The 15,995-nt window shown below is 38.1% G+C and overlaps 4 protein-coding genes across 4 annotated transcripts; 2 read left to right on the top strand and 2 right to left on the bottom strand.

Annotated features, from left to right (window-relative positions):
- Window positions 1-270: 270 nt before the first annotated feature.
- Window positions 271-2,521, top strand: MELLADRAFT_104115 (uncharacterized protein; the record flags this gene model as incomplete). Its single annotated transcript, XM_007407249.1, has 4 exons — window positions 271-810; window positions 909-1,039; window positions 1,161-1,944; window positions 2,048-2,521. 4 exons carry the CDS (start codon window positions 271-273, stop codon window positions 2,519-2,521), a joined length of 1,929 nt encoding a protein of 642 aa, XP_007407311.1.
- A 2,232-nt stretch (window positions 2,522-4,753) lies between these two features.
- MELLADRAFT_61101 (uncharacterized protein) lies at window positions 4,754-6,943 on the top strand (the record flags this gene model as incomplete). Its single annotated transcript, XM_007407250.1, has 6 exons — window positions 4,754-4,889; window positions 5,172-5,553; window positions 5,635-5,747; window positions 5,813-6,038; window positions 6,105-6,217; window positions 6,702-6,943. The coding sequence occupies 6 exons, from the start codon at window positions 4,754-4,756 to the stop codon at window positions 6,941-6,943; spliced, it is 1,212 nt and encodes a 403-aa protein (XP_007407312.1).
- Window positions 6,944-8,379: 1,436 nt separating this feature from the next.
- MELLADRAFT_95885 (uncharacterized protein) lies at window positions 8,380-9,145 on the bottom strand (the record flags this gene model as incomplete). Its single annotated transcript, XM_007407088.1, has 5 exons — window positions 8,380-8,475; window positions 8,544-8,605; window positions 8,675-8,716; window positions 8,794-8,974; window positions 9,053-9,145. The coding sequence occupies 5 exons, from the start codon at window positions 9,143-9,145 to the stop codon at window positions 8,380-8,382; spliced, it is 474 nt and encodes a 157-aa protein (XP_007407150.1).
- A 4,939-nt stretch (window positions 9,146-14,084) lies between these two features.
- Window positions 14,085-15,992, bottom strand: MELLADRAFT_95884 (uncharacterized protein; the record flags this gene model as incomplete). The annotated part of the gene is made up of 4 exons (XM_007407087.1): window positions 14,085-14,125; window positions 14,193-15,008; window positions 15,073-15,169; window positions 15,240-15,992. The coding sequence occupies 4 exons, from the start codon at window positions 15,990-15,992 to the stop codon at window positions 14,085-14,087; spliced, it is 1,707 nt and encodes a 568-aa protein (XP_007407149.1).
- Between the last annotated feature and the right edge of the window lie 3 nt (window positions 15,993-15,995).

Raw genomic sequence — 15,995 nt, 5'->3', positions numbered from 1 at the left:
TCCTCTATGAGTTAAACTGAAAATAGTTGGATGATTAGTTTGTTGGTGGTTTTTGAAAGTGGTTTGATGTGGAAATGCTTACTTGTTCATGGTGATGAGGTTGGATTGGATGAGTTGGTGGGTTGAGGTTGGGTTGGAATGATTGGTTTGGTTAAGTTTAAGTTTTAAATTTTAAGTGTTTTGAATTTGAAGTTACCCTCACTGAACCAGCAGCAGCACTTGAAGCAGCACTACCACTACCACTACCACTACTTTGATTTGATTTGAAGGATGGATCCATTAAACAGTAACTCATTCAATCAACCTCAACCACATCTATCAGTCTTAGTTAGTCATCATCATCATCATCCCATCACTCCAACTCATCTGAATACTAATCAAAACTGGCCTACTTCACCATTCTCAAAACCAAACTCAATCAATCCACCATCTCAATCTCAATCACAATCAATCATATGGCCAAACCGATCAAAGTCACCTCCATCACTATCACCATCAAATCATCAAATCTCAAACCAATCACTCTATCATCAAACTCATTCTAGTTTGAGTCCTACTTCAGCTACTAGTACTTCTCAAAGATTTCATTCTACTTCTCAAATCAGTAGAGAACCTCGTAGTCCTACTAGAGAAGAAAATCGTAGACCTTCTTTGATCGATCAATCTTTAACTACTTCTTCTAACCCTAACCAAAACCCAAACTCAAGTTCAAATCAAATTCAAGTTAAATCAAAAGAACCGAGTACTAGAATTCGTGTTTCTAATGTCGAAAGAAACCGTCGTGATCTATACATCAAATTCGATGCATGGGTAAAACCTCTCATCCAAAAACAAAACAAATCAAAACCCAAAGAAACTTAAATTGACATGTGTTTTTTTTGTGTGTGTGGGGGGTGTTGGTTTTTTAGTCAAATTTAATTACGAATCGATCAGGTCATTGTTCGAATATCTCAAGATCTTATCGTGAATTTTTATTATTTTATGAATCTATTTCGGCTAATAATCCTCATACGATCGTACCACCTATTCCATTTCCAAAGTTGAGTTATTGAATTCTCTTCAAAAAAAATAAAAAAACCAACAAAAAAACTTGAAACAAAAAGAAACTGAAACTGATTTTTTTGGATTGGTTTTGGATTTTGAATTTTGATTGAAAATAGTACATCAGCACCTAATCCAGCAGACGATGATAGATTAGTAGCCTCAGCCTTCCAACAATTCTTTGATAGATTACTCCAAGACCAATCCTTACGAACCGATGACGAGTTACGAATCTTTCTAGAATCTGATTTTGGGTACACACCCCAAACACGATCGAAACGAAAGCTCACAAGTCATCCGAGTGGAGGGTTCGGTTCATTTAATCCATTATCATCTCATCATAAATCACCTACTTCTTCAAACTTACCTACTGGAAGAGCTTTATCTTCTACAAATGTTAATGGGATCACTGGTAAACCAGAGATGATCGTCTCGATTGTAGAAGAAGATGAGTTATCGAATGCTAGATTACAGTTTAGATTATTAGAAGATCGATTAGGAAGTGTAGTAAGTAAAGTCGAAAGTTTAGCCAGAGTGACTAGAACGTTATCTTCGGCTCATCAAGATCTCTCAACGAAATTCATTTCTTTTTCTACTACTGAATCTCATCCAAGTTTATCAAATGGGTTTAAAAAGTTGGCAGATGGACTAAGAAACTTGAGTGTAGCTGAAACTGGTTTGGCTATTGGTTCTTTGGTCACTTTGGCAGATGGGTTTGGATGGTGTTCGGTAGAATCGAAAGCTGGCAAAGAAGTTTTAAAGAATCGAGCTAGTTTGTTGGATGAACATTATAGTGCGGTGAAGAAATCGATTGAGAAGAGAAGGAATATTGAGAGGATTAAGTCGAGTACGGGTCAAGTGGTTAGTGAGAGAGTCGAATTGGCTTTAGATGAATTAGAAGAAGTAAGTTTTCAATCCAATTTCTCATCAAAATCTCCAATTTGAAAACGAAAAAAAATATGATGAAAATGGTTTTTGATTGATGAAATGTTTTTGATTTCTATAGGCTAAGAAATTAGAAGAACAATTATCCGAAAAAGCCACGATGATCTCCAATAACCTAAGACCAGCCTTACGAACACATTCCAAACAATTACATGACGATTTATTATTTAGTTTAATCGAAAATTCCAGAACTCAATTAATATATGAAACCTCAATCTTAAAAGAGTTTACCAAACTAAAATCAATAGTTGATTCGATTGGATTAAAACCATTAGAGATTAAATATGAATCGAAAGATAGGGTGACAAGCCTAGATGAAGATCGGATCGAAGAGAGTATGATTCATCAAACTTTGGTCGATAAGAATCAACAGTCTGCTTCCCATCAGAGACATGGAAGTAGGAATGCAAATCAACAGAGGTATAGGGTTAATTTCATGGCTCAGGGTATTAGGACCTTGAGGAATGGTGATGATGAGTTTGGGTCAAAGGTGGATGCTAAGAGTGCGGCGGCTTCTTTGGCTAGGTTGTTTTGAATTCAAATCTATAAGATGGAAGAATTGAAAAATGGATTTTTTGGTGAGGTTGGGTTGGATTGGGTGGTTTGTTGGGAGCTTGGGGATTGGAACTTTGAAGGAGGAAGCCAAAGAGGAATATTGAGAGGGGTTTGGTTTGAAGGTTGATGATCAAGTGGTTTGAAGTTGTACTTTTAGTTTTAGTTTTGATTTTGATTTTTTTAAGTTTATTGGTGATTGTGTAATAAAAAGATTTTAGAAAAAGAGGTTGTTTTGGTTGTTTTCTTGGTCTTAATTGATCAATCAAAAGAACTTTATTGACTTCTGATTGAAAAATGATTTAGATATCTTTTTTCTTTTATTTTTAGAAGGTACAGCCATTCCGATATTGCTTGTCGCTCCGGTTTGAAAAAGAAAAAGTGAAACCTAAGTTTTTACCTGTTTTTACTCAATAAAACTTCAAACTTGGCTGTAATTCAAGGCAATACAGCCAAATTCCAGGTTTTAGCCGGTTAAAACTTAGGTTTCAAGCTCACAAACTTTTTCTTTTTCAAACAGGTGCGACAAGCAATATCGGAATGGCTGTATATGTGTGTTTTATTTTCTTCTGAAGGTAAGTTTTTATAAATTGGTTTGATTTTTTTTTGGTATGGTTTTTATTTATGTATTTCAAGAAGGATTTTCTTTGGATAGAAAAGAAAAGCAAAGCAAAGGGAAAAAATCAAAGATGATAAGTTTAATGAAATAAAATAATTTATAGTGATGAAGTCTGGATGGTTAAATTTCTATATATGTATTTAGAATGACTAATTTAGTTAAATTTAAAGATTGGGATATTGTACATATGTGATTCTATAGGAAGGTTTAGGGTCATTGGACTCATGTCTCAGAGTCAGAGGGTATGGTTAGAGGTTGGAATCAGGCTTAAGAGATCTTGATAATTTATAAAGCAGTACAACAAATATACCATATGTAGATGTTTGTACATGATTGTTTTCCTATGCAAACATCAATAAAGACAATGTTTTAAGAAACTTTGTGAAGCCTGTCAAAATTGATTTATTGATATTTAGTAAAAAATAAATCCATTTTAGGAATTTGATTCCCAGGTGAGGCTTCCTGATCATGTTTTCAAATTGAGAATTACTAAGTAGAATTTTCAGGTAGGTTCAGTTGTATCTTAGACATTTTTCCATCTTTTACTGACAATTTGAACTTAAACAAGTGTCAAGCTTGATGCAAGGCCATGGATTTCCAATGGTTTTTATGTTGTGATCAAAGTCTTGCAATTTTTGTCAATTGGCCAAAAAAATACTCAGATTTTTATGAATTTCTTCACTAACACACAGCCCTTGATTCAATTAAAGGTGATGTTTTTATCCCAAGACACAAGTAGGATTAAGTAAAGAACAAAAGATATATACTGTGTAAAATGACCAAAATGATTTGATTCATTTTGCCTAAAATTAAAAACCAATACATAAGGAGCTGAAAATACCAGTGATGATAGAAGTAAAAGTTGATGGAGACCTTTAAAATGACAAAGCTGAGATTCAAACTGAAGACCCCAGTCAAAACAATCTATGTATAGAATGAGAAAGAATTTGATTTACTTGCTTGAATTATATCATGATTCATATTCAGCTAATTACTATATGAGGTATCAGAAAGATAATACAAAGCCAATAGAAACATGGCACAGATAGGGTAAGTGTATGCAGTCATAGGGTAATTTCATCAAAGATACACAGGAAAGACAAGTTGAACAAGAATGAGCAGTAATGTAGCATTGACAAGAGTGAAAAGGAGAAATGATACAGTTTTTATGTATAGCCTCGGTGAGTGTTATGAAGGTGTGGCAGGGTGAGGCCCAGCTTGAAAACCAGGTACAGAGAAGATACTGTTTACATAACATATGTTTTTGGAGGACATACCTCAGATTTCAAAAGCCAGTAAAACATTAAGTAATCATGGGGTCTTTCAAACATTCATGGAACAGCTTGAATTGTAATATTTGAACTAGTGGTACAACGGTCTCAGCTACTGTCACATGCAGCAAAATGTGAGACTGGAAGAGCAAATTGTATGGAAAAAAATGTGCATATATACCAATCACGTTAAAAGATAACAGGTTGATTGTGTGGCTATTTTTTTAATTGTGGCATTCCACTTCAACCCTTGAGCAAGACTCCTTCCTAAATTCAGAGTAATCTATTAATTAATAAAAGTTAGAAATTGACATCTTATAGCAAAATGAAGAAGTGCTTATGGTTTATCACAATCAACTCATTGATACTACCAAATCTTTATGCTCATTTAGCGCAGGAGGTGGGGATCAACTTTGGTGAGAGATTTATGAGATATATTGTTGAAAACACCCCAATGATGGGTAGGTAATCTCATCTCTTGGTTATCAAACACAATATTTAAAGCTTTCTAAAACCATCTCCAACATTCCATTATTTTCAAATCAGGTAAAATACCAAAGAGCAAGAGTAGAATAAGCTGGAAAGAGTTCTCTAATAACCTAGACCATAGAGCCGAGTTGACAAAGTCACAATCTAATGATATCAAAAGATTTTGGAAAAAAGGTGAGTAATCCATACAACCTTCAAAAGGAAAATAACAGATCAAATAAGAAGATCTGATAGAGAATAAATATGACTGACAGGAATTAAAAGTATTAAACACCAAAATATTTATGAACCAGTGAATTTTAGAAAATTGGTAAAACAAACAAATGAGTTAATTATATCAGATAAGAGATTTTGGGAAGGGAAAATGAAGAATATGCTAAGTAGAATCAAGCTCCAAGGGCCTTGGAGTAGTTCATTTGAGCAAATTGCACTTTTGCAAATCCTAAGCCAATTTCTTACATTAGAAGAAGTACCATTCAAAGTCTTACAAGTGATTCAAATCAAGTTAATTGAGATGTTAGAGAAAGGAAATCCTCCACCATCAATGGCAGATGAAAGATGGCAAGCAGAATTGAAAAAAACTATGAATATCAATGGAGTCAGATATTTGGAGTATGTCAAGAAGCTCAGTGGAAAGTGAGTGACTATCTGGACAGCTTTCACAATTGGGGGATCTTTTTCTGAAAATATAATGAAACAAAATAATATGTATTACAGAGACCTTCATGACTTTTTAACCATGCAGAAAGGACTAGGAAAATATGGTATATGCCTGGCTGGGAATTGGTCCCCTGAAGATCAAAAAGCACTTTTCCAATTCTGGTTATCTGGTGAGCCATACATACATTCTTTTATCTGGGATTATGTTCTGATGCTAGCACCAACACCCATACAGACAGTGTGAGATTTTACTCAATGATAAGGCATAAGCCACAACTTCAATTTGTTTTGGAAACTCAATTTGTGCAGACCAAGTTCATTGAAGCGGTCAAGTCTTTGGATACTGCAATCTCAGCTGATGATCTGCCTGGGACACTAATATTCAAGTCATGGGCTCAATTAACTTTACAGACATACTCCAACACCGTAGTAGATTACATACAATCTCTCAAAGAAGACAAGTGAGTTGTTTTTTGTCTTACAAAGTTTGATGTTCTTGCTGATCCTGAATAACATGGACTCTATAGGGCTATTGATGATTTTATCTCAATGCAACACTCCATCCGTCCCTATGGATTGCAGATATCCCAAAACACAACAAAAATGGATCAGATCAAGGTTATCCACTTCTGGGCAAGGCGTAAGTGAATCTCCTGGTCCTGTGAAACTGTCTGAAAAGCTAATTCATGAATTTTTTTTAAGATGTTGAGATATTTCTAATGATGAAAAACCTTGAGGAGACCAAACCTCTTCAAATGGTAATAGAAGACTTAGTATTGCAGAACTTTGATGAAATGTCTATAATTATGAGGAAATTTCTTGATCAAGTTGAAATCTTTTCTTGTAAAGGAAAGGAGCTTGCTCTGGTCCAATTTTTAAAGTTTTATTTAAAGACTGCTTCATCTGATGTGAACAACTCAGTTGTCAAGAAGGCTTTATCACAGTTCTGTAATCCACTAAAAATGCTTAAGAAGAAACTCTTGAAACATACTTCATTTCCATAGAGGGCTTGTAATGGATTTGCAATATATAGCCATACCACTGGTTAGAGGTGCTTTTGTTGTCTTTTGCACCCCAGTGCTTCTTTACAGTCTGAGCAGAGGTGATATAACTTCTTGGTATAGATATTTGTGGATTTGAAATCAACAGATACATTATACCTCCGAGGTTGTTATCTCCTTTCAAAGATGTTAGTCATGGTGTCTATGTAGCCGATTTGATAGTGGCTCGGTCTCTCCTAACACTATTAACTCAAAGCCCTACCATTGATCAGGCTTGCAACCCCTATTTGAGTCACCCAACCCACTTATCAAGACAAATATGGATGTCCAGCCTACAAACTAGAAATCTTGAAGAATGGGACTGAATTTTGATTCCTGATCAGAAACCAAAAATTTGATGAATCTGTTATCAATTTCAATTGATTCTTTTCGTTCAATACAAGGGAATAAACTTTAATTTTGCTCTAGTTAAATTTGATCAATACCAATAACCAGTTTTCTACTACGACTGGGAATTTTTGGAAGAACTAGTAGTGGTAGTAGAAGAAGTAGTAGCGACTTTAAGACCTAACATATCGAAAACTTGTGCCTTACCACTCCTGAATTTTTCATGAAAAGTATCCCAAAAAGAGTGATTGAGTTGATGCATATGATTGATAGTTTGATGAGATTTCAAAACAATATCATCCCTAATCAAAGCTGATTGTGGAAAATGTTGATCTTGAAAATTTAATGTATAAGTTTTCAAATTGTTGAAAGTTTGTGGCATTAAGTTTGAGAATGAGATTGTTAAGAATGTTAATGGAGTGAAGAATCTTAGTAGGATTGATCTGTTTCTTGTTAAGATTGAACCTGTCAAAGTACTTATTCCAATACTTAGAAACCCAAAACAGAACGTAAGAAAGGATTAGTATTCAAATCGTATAAAACATAAAGTTCAGGGAAAGCAAACTCAACTAAGCTAAAGAGTTTGGTTTGATTTCATCTTTTTGAATCAATTGATTAAATCGATTAGATACACGTTTTTCAAAATCTAACCATCGGTTTAAATAAAGTTGAGTTTGATTAGAAGAAGTAAATTGAAGTTGACTAATTTGATTCCTTATTAATGCAACTTCATCTTGTAAGATCAATTTTGATTTTATCAGTTCGATTTCTTTAGATTCTTGATCGTAGATTGGTAACTTTTTGTATTTTTGGGAACAAGAGCGAAATGAATTGGATTAGGATCTTTTTAAGGATTCGTGTATTTTTCCAAAGATTTGTACGTTCGGGCAGCTTACCTTGAAATGAGACTGGTTTGAAACTGAGGTCATGTTGAATGCTTGGTTTGTTTTGGTGAGATTGAGAATTGAGATGTTGTCCAAGGTTAATGAGCGATCAGCTTTGGGTTACTGACGAAGCTTCAAGTGGATGACTCGATTTAACCCGGTCAAATGTCACAGATCGATGAAAGTTTCGTATTTCACAAGGTCATACTTCAACACCCTGTAACTCCAACCAGCTGCAACACTTTCAGCTCAGCCTCAGTTCATGAACAAGAACAAGATCAAAGGGGATCGGAATTTTTGGTACATTTTATTTCAGGATTTCATTGAAATCAAAGTCGAGAGTTACGAAAAGAATGAAGAAACTCTAAACATATAGAACGCAATAGAGAAAAACAATGAAAAGAGGAGTTCCAAAGAAGGAACAGGTATTTGAATCAAGAGAACAATCTATCAAAGCACATTGTTTTTTCTTTAGGAGCAGAAACAAATAAGTTGAAAGTTGAAAACAAACATGAAGGATGTGTTTGCTTTCAAGCAGCAAGAACTTGAATAGAAGAAAGAGTAGCAGCTACCAAGAAATAAACATTGGCAGAGTCCTTGAAACTAATTGTAGAGCTCGTTTCATTCTACATGAAGAATTGTCATTAGTTCATAGAGCCGTCCAAAAACATCAGAATATTGCTTAATCACTTACACCAGATGGGGCTGGAGAGGTGGTGTTGTCAGGTGCAGCAGGTGGAGGTGCATCCGGAGATTCTAATGAATTATTAAAAGATCAATATATTAATTACGAATACAATTGGTTTGTGATAGAATCCAACTTACTAGGCGCAGTAGCAGCCAACATAGTAGGTCCACCGGATCCAACTAAAAAATTTGCGAAAAAGACAACAAAGAACTCGTCAACATGATGTTTTTCTTTCTGAAAATCAAGAAGTTCTTACCAGAAGGTGAAGCAGCACAGGTACATTTCCCATCAGGGGACATAACTCCAGTTGCAGTTGCAGTTGCATTTTCTTTTGGCTTGGCGTCAGGTGAAGGTGGTTTATCAGATAAGAGATCATCGGCTGTTATATCATCGTAAGTACTGCTACCATTGGTTGCACTACTGTTCGCGATCGGGTTCTAGATTCACCCAAGGAATGAGAGTAACTTTTCTTAGTTTTCTATACCGTAGGGTTAAGAGAACATTGAAAAAATTACCGCTGGGGGTGGACTAGGAGCGGTGGCTAAAGTGGTAGCTAAACATAAGGCACTGATCAAGATGATCGATCTGAGTGAACTGACTTGAACCATTTTGTGGATAAAGAAGTTTATAGAAATTGAACAAGTTTAGATTCTTGTTTGAATTTTAAGTATTGATATGATGGAGGAGATGAATTTGATGGTGTGAAGCTTGGAAATAAAAAAATGGTTCGATCGATGAAAGGTTATATAGTGAATGGAATGAAGTGTTTTGGAGCTCAAGGGGTGATCCCAAAACCTCGAAGTTGAACGTCACTTGGTATGTTGATCTCATGGCTTCAGATACATACCTAGAGGAAAACCCATGGGGTCTTCTCGTTTTGGATCGATGGATCAAAATTCTCATCAAGGGTGCAATCGGAATTTTGGACCCTTCTTTTTTCGAATGGACTCATTTCAGCCCGAGGTTCATGTTGATGCAAGTGTCATTAGGGACCGGGTCGATCCCTTGATCTCCATCTCCCCAGTCAAGGTCTTATCCAAGGTTATTTGAGTTAGGGATTGAAATAAGTCATTCCAAAGGGGTATCCGTGAGCGAAAGCAAAAAAACATCGGGCAATCAAATCCAACGTTGACATATGCCTTCTTTTTTAAGTTAAGGTGAGACTTGAGCCCCTCGCGCCTTGGTTATACCCACTTTTTCGCGTGGGTATCTTGAAGTAAAAACTCAACAGTCTGATAGGGGTTTTTACACAAGAAAAGGAAAACTTAATGGACAAATCTTGAAAGTCAAGTGCAAAGGTCTTCCACTGCAAGTGAAATTGAATGAATTATGAAAATTGATGAGATTCTAACTTGTATACTCTCATCAATTCTTCCTGAGGATTCATTACGCTTGATAACCATAGAAGCTTGTTCTGATTTCTAGTTTGCTTCCTCAAAAAGAACATCTGGGGGTTTTGGAGTGAAGTATGGGCATGGATTTTTCTTTACCTCAAATTCAGAGGTTCAAGAGGAATCAAATCCCTTCCTTTGAGATAGACACTTTTTTAAGAAAGTAAGATTATGTCATCAAAATGATTATAAGAAGGAACAAGACCTGCTAAAATCAAAAAACGGACAAAAGGGCAAACAATGCTAGAACAAAATACAACAAATGATTTCAAATTATGGAAGCTGATCGATGACTAGGCAGTTTGGGGGGGGGAATACGCCAGCCTGAGAGAAATTGCTTGCACAGAGTACAAAGGGCGGGAGAATTGAACATATAGCCAGATGGCTTCACCTGTAAAGATTGTGGCATCAAGACGCCTCCGCTGGCTCAGCATGGAATAAGTTCACGGGTTTGTTGACTTGTTAGGTGACACTCAATGATTGATAGGTGAATAGGAAACTTGAACAAGTATTGTGCAAATTTTATAATATGGACCATATCAGGCTCAAGAACACTTGGTATCTCTAGTCGTCTAGCGGATCTGTGTCTAGAAGACCTCGCATGAACAAAACGAAGGTGATTGGAACCAAGAGATGATACAAAATTTATATAAATCTCCTTCATTCGACAACCATGATTGTTGGATCGAGAGGAGAGAAATTAATACAACCTAACACCGACTGCGAGGTCAATGAATACAATTGTTTACCAAGACTTTTGTACTACCTTGAATTGCTCAAGCGAACATAGTTTCCATTCATTGCGTTCATGCAATAAAGTTGACCTTGCTGAATATTGAACACAGATAGCTGCGAGGGGTGCTGAGGTTTGAGAGGTTTCGATGATCAAATTTGATTATCTAGTTCATCGGCCCATTCAGCTTAAGATCCGAATCCTGGTTATCAAACAAAGTGATCAGTACAAATATTTAAAAACTCATACCCTTAAAAATTACAATGATTTACGTGTGATAAGAAGAAGAAACAATACGGACCATCATTTCATCACATGAGACTTGATTTGTAACATGCTATTGAACTCCACGAGATTTGTTGACTTCCACAAATTTACGAGGAATCGCTATACTCTTCAATCCATGACTCTTTATAAAAACAGGATGTTTAAAGTTGGGTACTTCCTCCCAACCAACTTTTAAAATCGACAGATCCCAATAAGAGTTATAAGTAGTAGAATCTATGTCGGTGACTATTGTTCTAACATTTCTATGAATTTTGACCATTTGATTTTAGGTATTAATGAGGATAATTCTGATATTGGTTTTGAATCACGAGTTTTATATTTTGAATTTTCATGACCGCTTAAAATCGTGAATGGTTTCAACTCTTCAGTGTTTTGGATTGATTTGATCACTCGGGTTGAAACACCTATATCGTCGTGGTAGATAAAGCAGAGTTCCAAAGTTTTCAAGTTTTTACCAAGTTATTTTATTAATGTGGCTAATTGATCCATTGAGACTGAAGTGGATGTTTTTTGACCTGAAAATCGAATTGAAAGAACTTTTGGTCAGTACCTCAATTTCACAGAGAGTCATGTTAAAGTTTGGGTTGAAAGCTTCACCCTTATCATCAATAGACTTGTTCAAATTTAAAACAGAAATTTGGAGTTGGAAATTTGAAGTCGAGAATTTGGAACTCTGTAATTGCGTACAGCTTGTACATGAAGTGTATGAGTGTATGAGCTTGTATGAGATCTACATAAGTTCGTACATGAGCTGTACGAAGCGAGCTGCTTTTGCTCAACTTCAAGTTTTTGGGGGGTCTCTCAAAGTTGGATTCGTCAACTTGGAGTGCCGAACTTGAAGTCCAGCTGACCTCTCCCCCCACGCATCTTGGAGTTCCGGCTACATATATACAACACCTCTTGACGAGCACCACCACCTCTATCAGCTTCGAATGGCGCCACCAACCCGCCGCCAGCTCCTCCATGCAAATTTTCGTGCTGCTCTGACCACTTTATCCGACAACAACCCTGCGTATCACGCACCTATCACATCTGGCCTTTCAAATCTAGCCGCTGTTCTACAAGTCTCAGCAGTGACCCATCTGTCTGCGATCTCGAACAAATCACCTCGCAACCCAAAGCTGATTAGCATATCAATGGCAATAATCAGCATGGGCATGAAATGGTTTACTGATTCATTTGAGAATTTAAATCGAAACTTACACCACATCTTACAGACTTTGCATGATCAGCAGATCGAGAATTTGATCAATGAATTTTTTGCGATCAACTCTTGTCGCTATCTAACTCCACGTTTATCTCGAGGCCAGCGAAGTTGGTGTTCGGAACGTTTCATGAATCTTTTTACTGAGCCAGAGGCAGTTTTCATGCGACTGGTATGTTCCACCTTTTTCACGTCTGTTTAGTCACTTTGCTCACAAACCAATTATACTATCATGTGGTTGTAGGCCCGGATGCAAAAGTCGTCATTTATTCAATTGCTCAACATGATTGGGGATCATCCGGTGTTTGAAAACCAGTCAAATAAGCCACAAGCCGCAGTCGAATGGCAACTATTGGTCGCACTGGCTTATTTAGGGTTGACTGGAAATGGTGCTAGTCCATGTTTGCTTGCCCTTGGTTTTGGGATATCGGGTAAGATTGATGTACTGAATCGAGGTTGTATGGTGTTGAACTTTTATCTCATGATGTCTTTCAGAAGGAAGCGTGTACAATTACACAAACCGGTGTGTAATTGCGATTGTGGCCCTTAATCGCCAATTTTTCAATTGGCCCGATGTGATAGGACAAAAGAAAATCAAGGAGGCAGTTGCGAAGAAAGGTTTTTTCAAAGGTTGTGTAGGGTTCATTGATGGAACCCTAATCAACCTGCATACTGGCCCTGAGAAGAACATGGAGGACTTTCGCACTCGGAAGTCCTCCTATGCGGTCAACTCGATGTTGGTGTGTGATCACCAGAAGCATATCATTTATGCTTCTCATGGGTGGTGTGGCAGTGCCCATGATTCACGAGTGTATTGAAACACAAAGGTTAGTATGGACGCTTATGTTTCCTCCAAGGCGCATGAGTATAACTGACCACTTTCCATGGTGTCCATAGTTATCGCAACATCCAGAGCGCTTCTTTAGCCCCGGCGAATACCTCATTGGCGATTCCGGTTATCCTTTGAATCGCTACTTGGTCACAAACTTCAAAAAGCCGCGGGGTATGCCCCTCCCCCCCCTACAGAGGGCTTTTAGCAAAGAACTCAGCCGCCTTCGGTATGTGATCAAAAACACCAATTGGCTCTGGAAGGGTCGGTGGCAGTCTCTCTTTCAGAGTTGTGTAATTATCAAAGATTTTCGTTCGGCCAGAAGGCTGAACCTACATTTGTCAGCCACTGTAGTGCTTCATAACTTCCTGATAGATGTGCAAGATTGTGGTAACGAGTTTTTTCAACCCCCACCTCAACACAATGAGGGGATTCAAAGCGATGAAGAAGATTATCCGGAAGATGATCAACTCCCTCGTGATGAATTTGACACTTGAGCAGCTCTGTTTGCAAATTATCAAGTGGCTCACTAGTTATAATTTACTTAGCACAACATGGTCTGTGAATATGATTGTAGTTGTATGCTTGCATTTTATGTCTCTTGACTTCTACATCCGCATTTGATCCACATAGAGTATTATGAAATACATCAGTCAAATCATATGTATTTGGGACCATTACTTTATGTCCTCGTATCTCTTTGTTGTCCACTTACTCATTAACAACATGTCACATTCGCTCACTCATCATATTGGTCCTTTCGGTCTCACATGGGGTTTTCACGTATTTGAGTCAACAGTCTGGTACATTTCTTTGTTTGCTACACTTTAATCGCATAGTAACTACAGACATCTTTGGAACTATTATAAAAGAGGAAGCCTACCTTATAAGAAGCTTTTTTTGCTCGGGACCGAATCACTTTGATATTGTTGATTCAATATGGCCCTTTTTAACATCGATCTTGAAAGCGGTTCTCATTTTCAAAAGTAATGAGAACCTTAGTAAACTAACTGAATCATCTAAATGTCAGTTAGTGCCACATTAAGCAATATGACCGGTATTACTTACTACGGGACTAATTCTCCAGCCGCAGAAGAACAATTCATTCTTCGCCAGGTGACGACTCGCGCACTTTAGCTACACCTGCCGTTATGTTTTTGTCAACACAAGAATATATTGAAACAAATTAATGAAACTGAACCATACTGACTTTTTTCTGCCTCGCTGATCATCTGATCAGCGAGAGCATTGGCATCGATCATGCTCATACCACTGAGGGCAAACCTTTCAACCAGTTTTGCTTTTCTTTCAAGTGCTTTGTCCACGAGTTCAGCCTCTTGCATCTTGATCATATGTTTAAGCTTCAGTTTATTCATTTGAGCCTCGGTTTGGTCGGGGGTAACGATTGTTTTCAAAGTATCAGCCATGCTCTTCATGGCTGTTCCCATGTCCTTGCCCGCGTCTGCCTGAACCCTGACAGCATCTCTCTGGATTTCTATGAGATCATCACGTTGTTTAGAAGCTTGCTCTTGAAATTTAAACAAATCTTGAGGGCTGGTCTGATTGGCGCCTTTTCGCGAGGTAGTAGGTTGGGAAGGAGACGAGTCGATTCCAATCAATGTCAAGAATCGGCCTGCATTGGGGTTCCGTGCCTTCTTGCTTGAGATTTTTGAACGCACCGAGTCAGAGGAATCATCTGCTGAAAATACCCTCTGGCGTTTGTCGGGTTTAAGATTCACAGCCTTGTCGGCACCATCAATAGCTTGCATAAGTGCATTCCGGTTGAGTGGGGGAGGTATAGCAAATCCTTCGTCATCGGTATCAGCCGTATCATTAGGGATAATTTCGTCATCAGCGTCGAGATCGATTACTATTGATTGTTTTTGAGGGAGGCGAAGAGCTTCCATTGAGGTGGCCTCATCCAGATCCGCCATCGACTCGATGTTGTCCAGGGGTGTCGCTGATGGTCGATCAGCCATCATCGCATTGAGTTCATAAAAGTGCGGGCACATATCCTCAATTTTTTCTGAGGTTCCAAGGGGTTAGTTTGAGGTGTACAATTCAGAGACACAATCGAAAGTTTTTCTTACCATCATAAGACTTTTCTCCAGGGTACCCGACTGACCCACCACCAGTCCTCTTAGTCTCTTCAAGGGCCAAGCGATATTTTTTCTCGATTTCACGTACCTAGCCATAATGAAACCAAACTGTTAGCATCTGGATACTAAGATTAAGCATGATAACATAGATACTTCACCTGGCAGTAGCAGGAATCAGCTGTCCTGCCAGTGATTCCCCTTTCGATTAAAAAGGTGGATATCTCGTCAGCGACTTCTTTCTTCTTCGAATCTTTCGCACGCCATCTGTTGTAATTTCCAGGGACAATCACCCATTCTACAAGTATGCTATAAGCTGATTGACCATTCTCATTTTTATGCATCAACCAATAGCAATGGTAATCAGTCTTAGCATTGGATTCCGCGACACCGTTTGAAGCCGAAGGTTGGGATACCGGAACCTTTTCGGAAATTGGGCCCTCGGTAGGCTTAGGCTTGGCTTTCCTGCCTCTCTTACGCTTTTCCGGAGGACTGGGTATGGGAGTAACCGTAGCAGCTGGTGCAGGAGCTGGCACAGTGCTAGGTTGAGGTTGAAAAGAGGGCACCGGCATAAAACTTGAAGGTGAATAAGCTTGAGATTGGGATAGGCCGTAAGGGGTCTCGTAAGGGGTCTCGTAAGGAGAACCATGAGGAGTCTCGTAAGGGGAACCGTAAGGCACTTGATGGTGTGCATCGTACTGAAAATTATCGTAAGTAGGGTGATGTCCGTAAGAAATGTGGGAGGAAGGCGTGGATTGGTAACCCAAGGCCATCTCAGGCGTAGAGTTTGTTGGCGGACCAGAATCTAGGGAACCGTGTTGAACGTTAACATCAACGCGCTGTGATTGAACTTCATCCGGAGGGAAGATCCGTGGTAAGGGTTGAGAGGGGTAGCATGGACGTGAGTGGCCCATTGC

Source organism: Melampsora larici-populina, assembly GCF_000204055.1.
Source record: "Melampsora larici-populina 98AG31 unplaced genomic scaffold MELLAscaffold_8, whole genome shotgun sequence".
NCBI lineage: Eukaryota > Fungi > Basidiomycota > Pucciniomycetes > Pucciniales > Melampsoraceae > Melampsora > Melampsora laricis-populina.
This window is presented reverse-complemented; position numbering and strand designations above follow the sequence as displayed.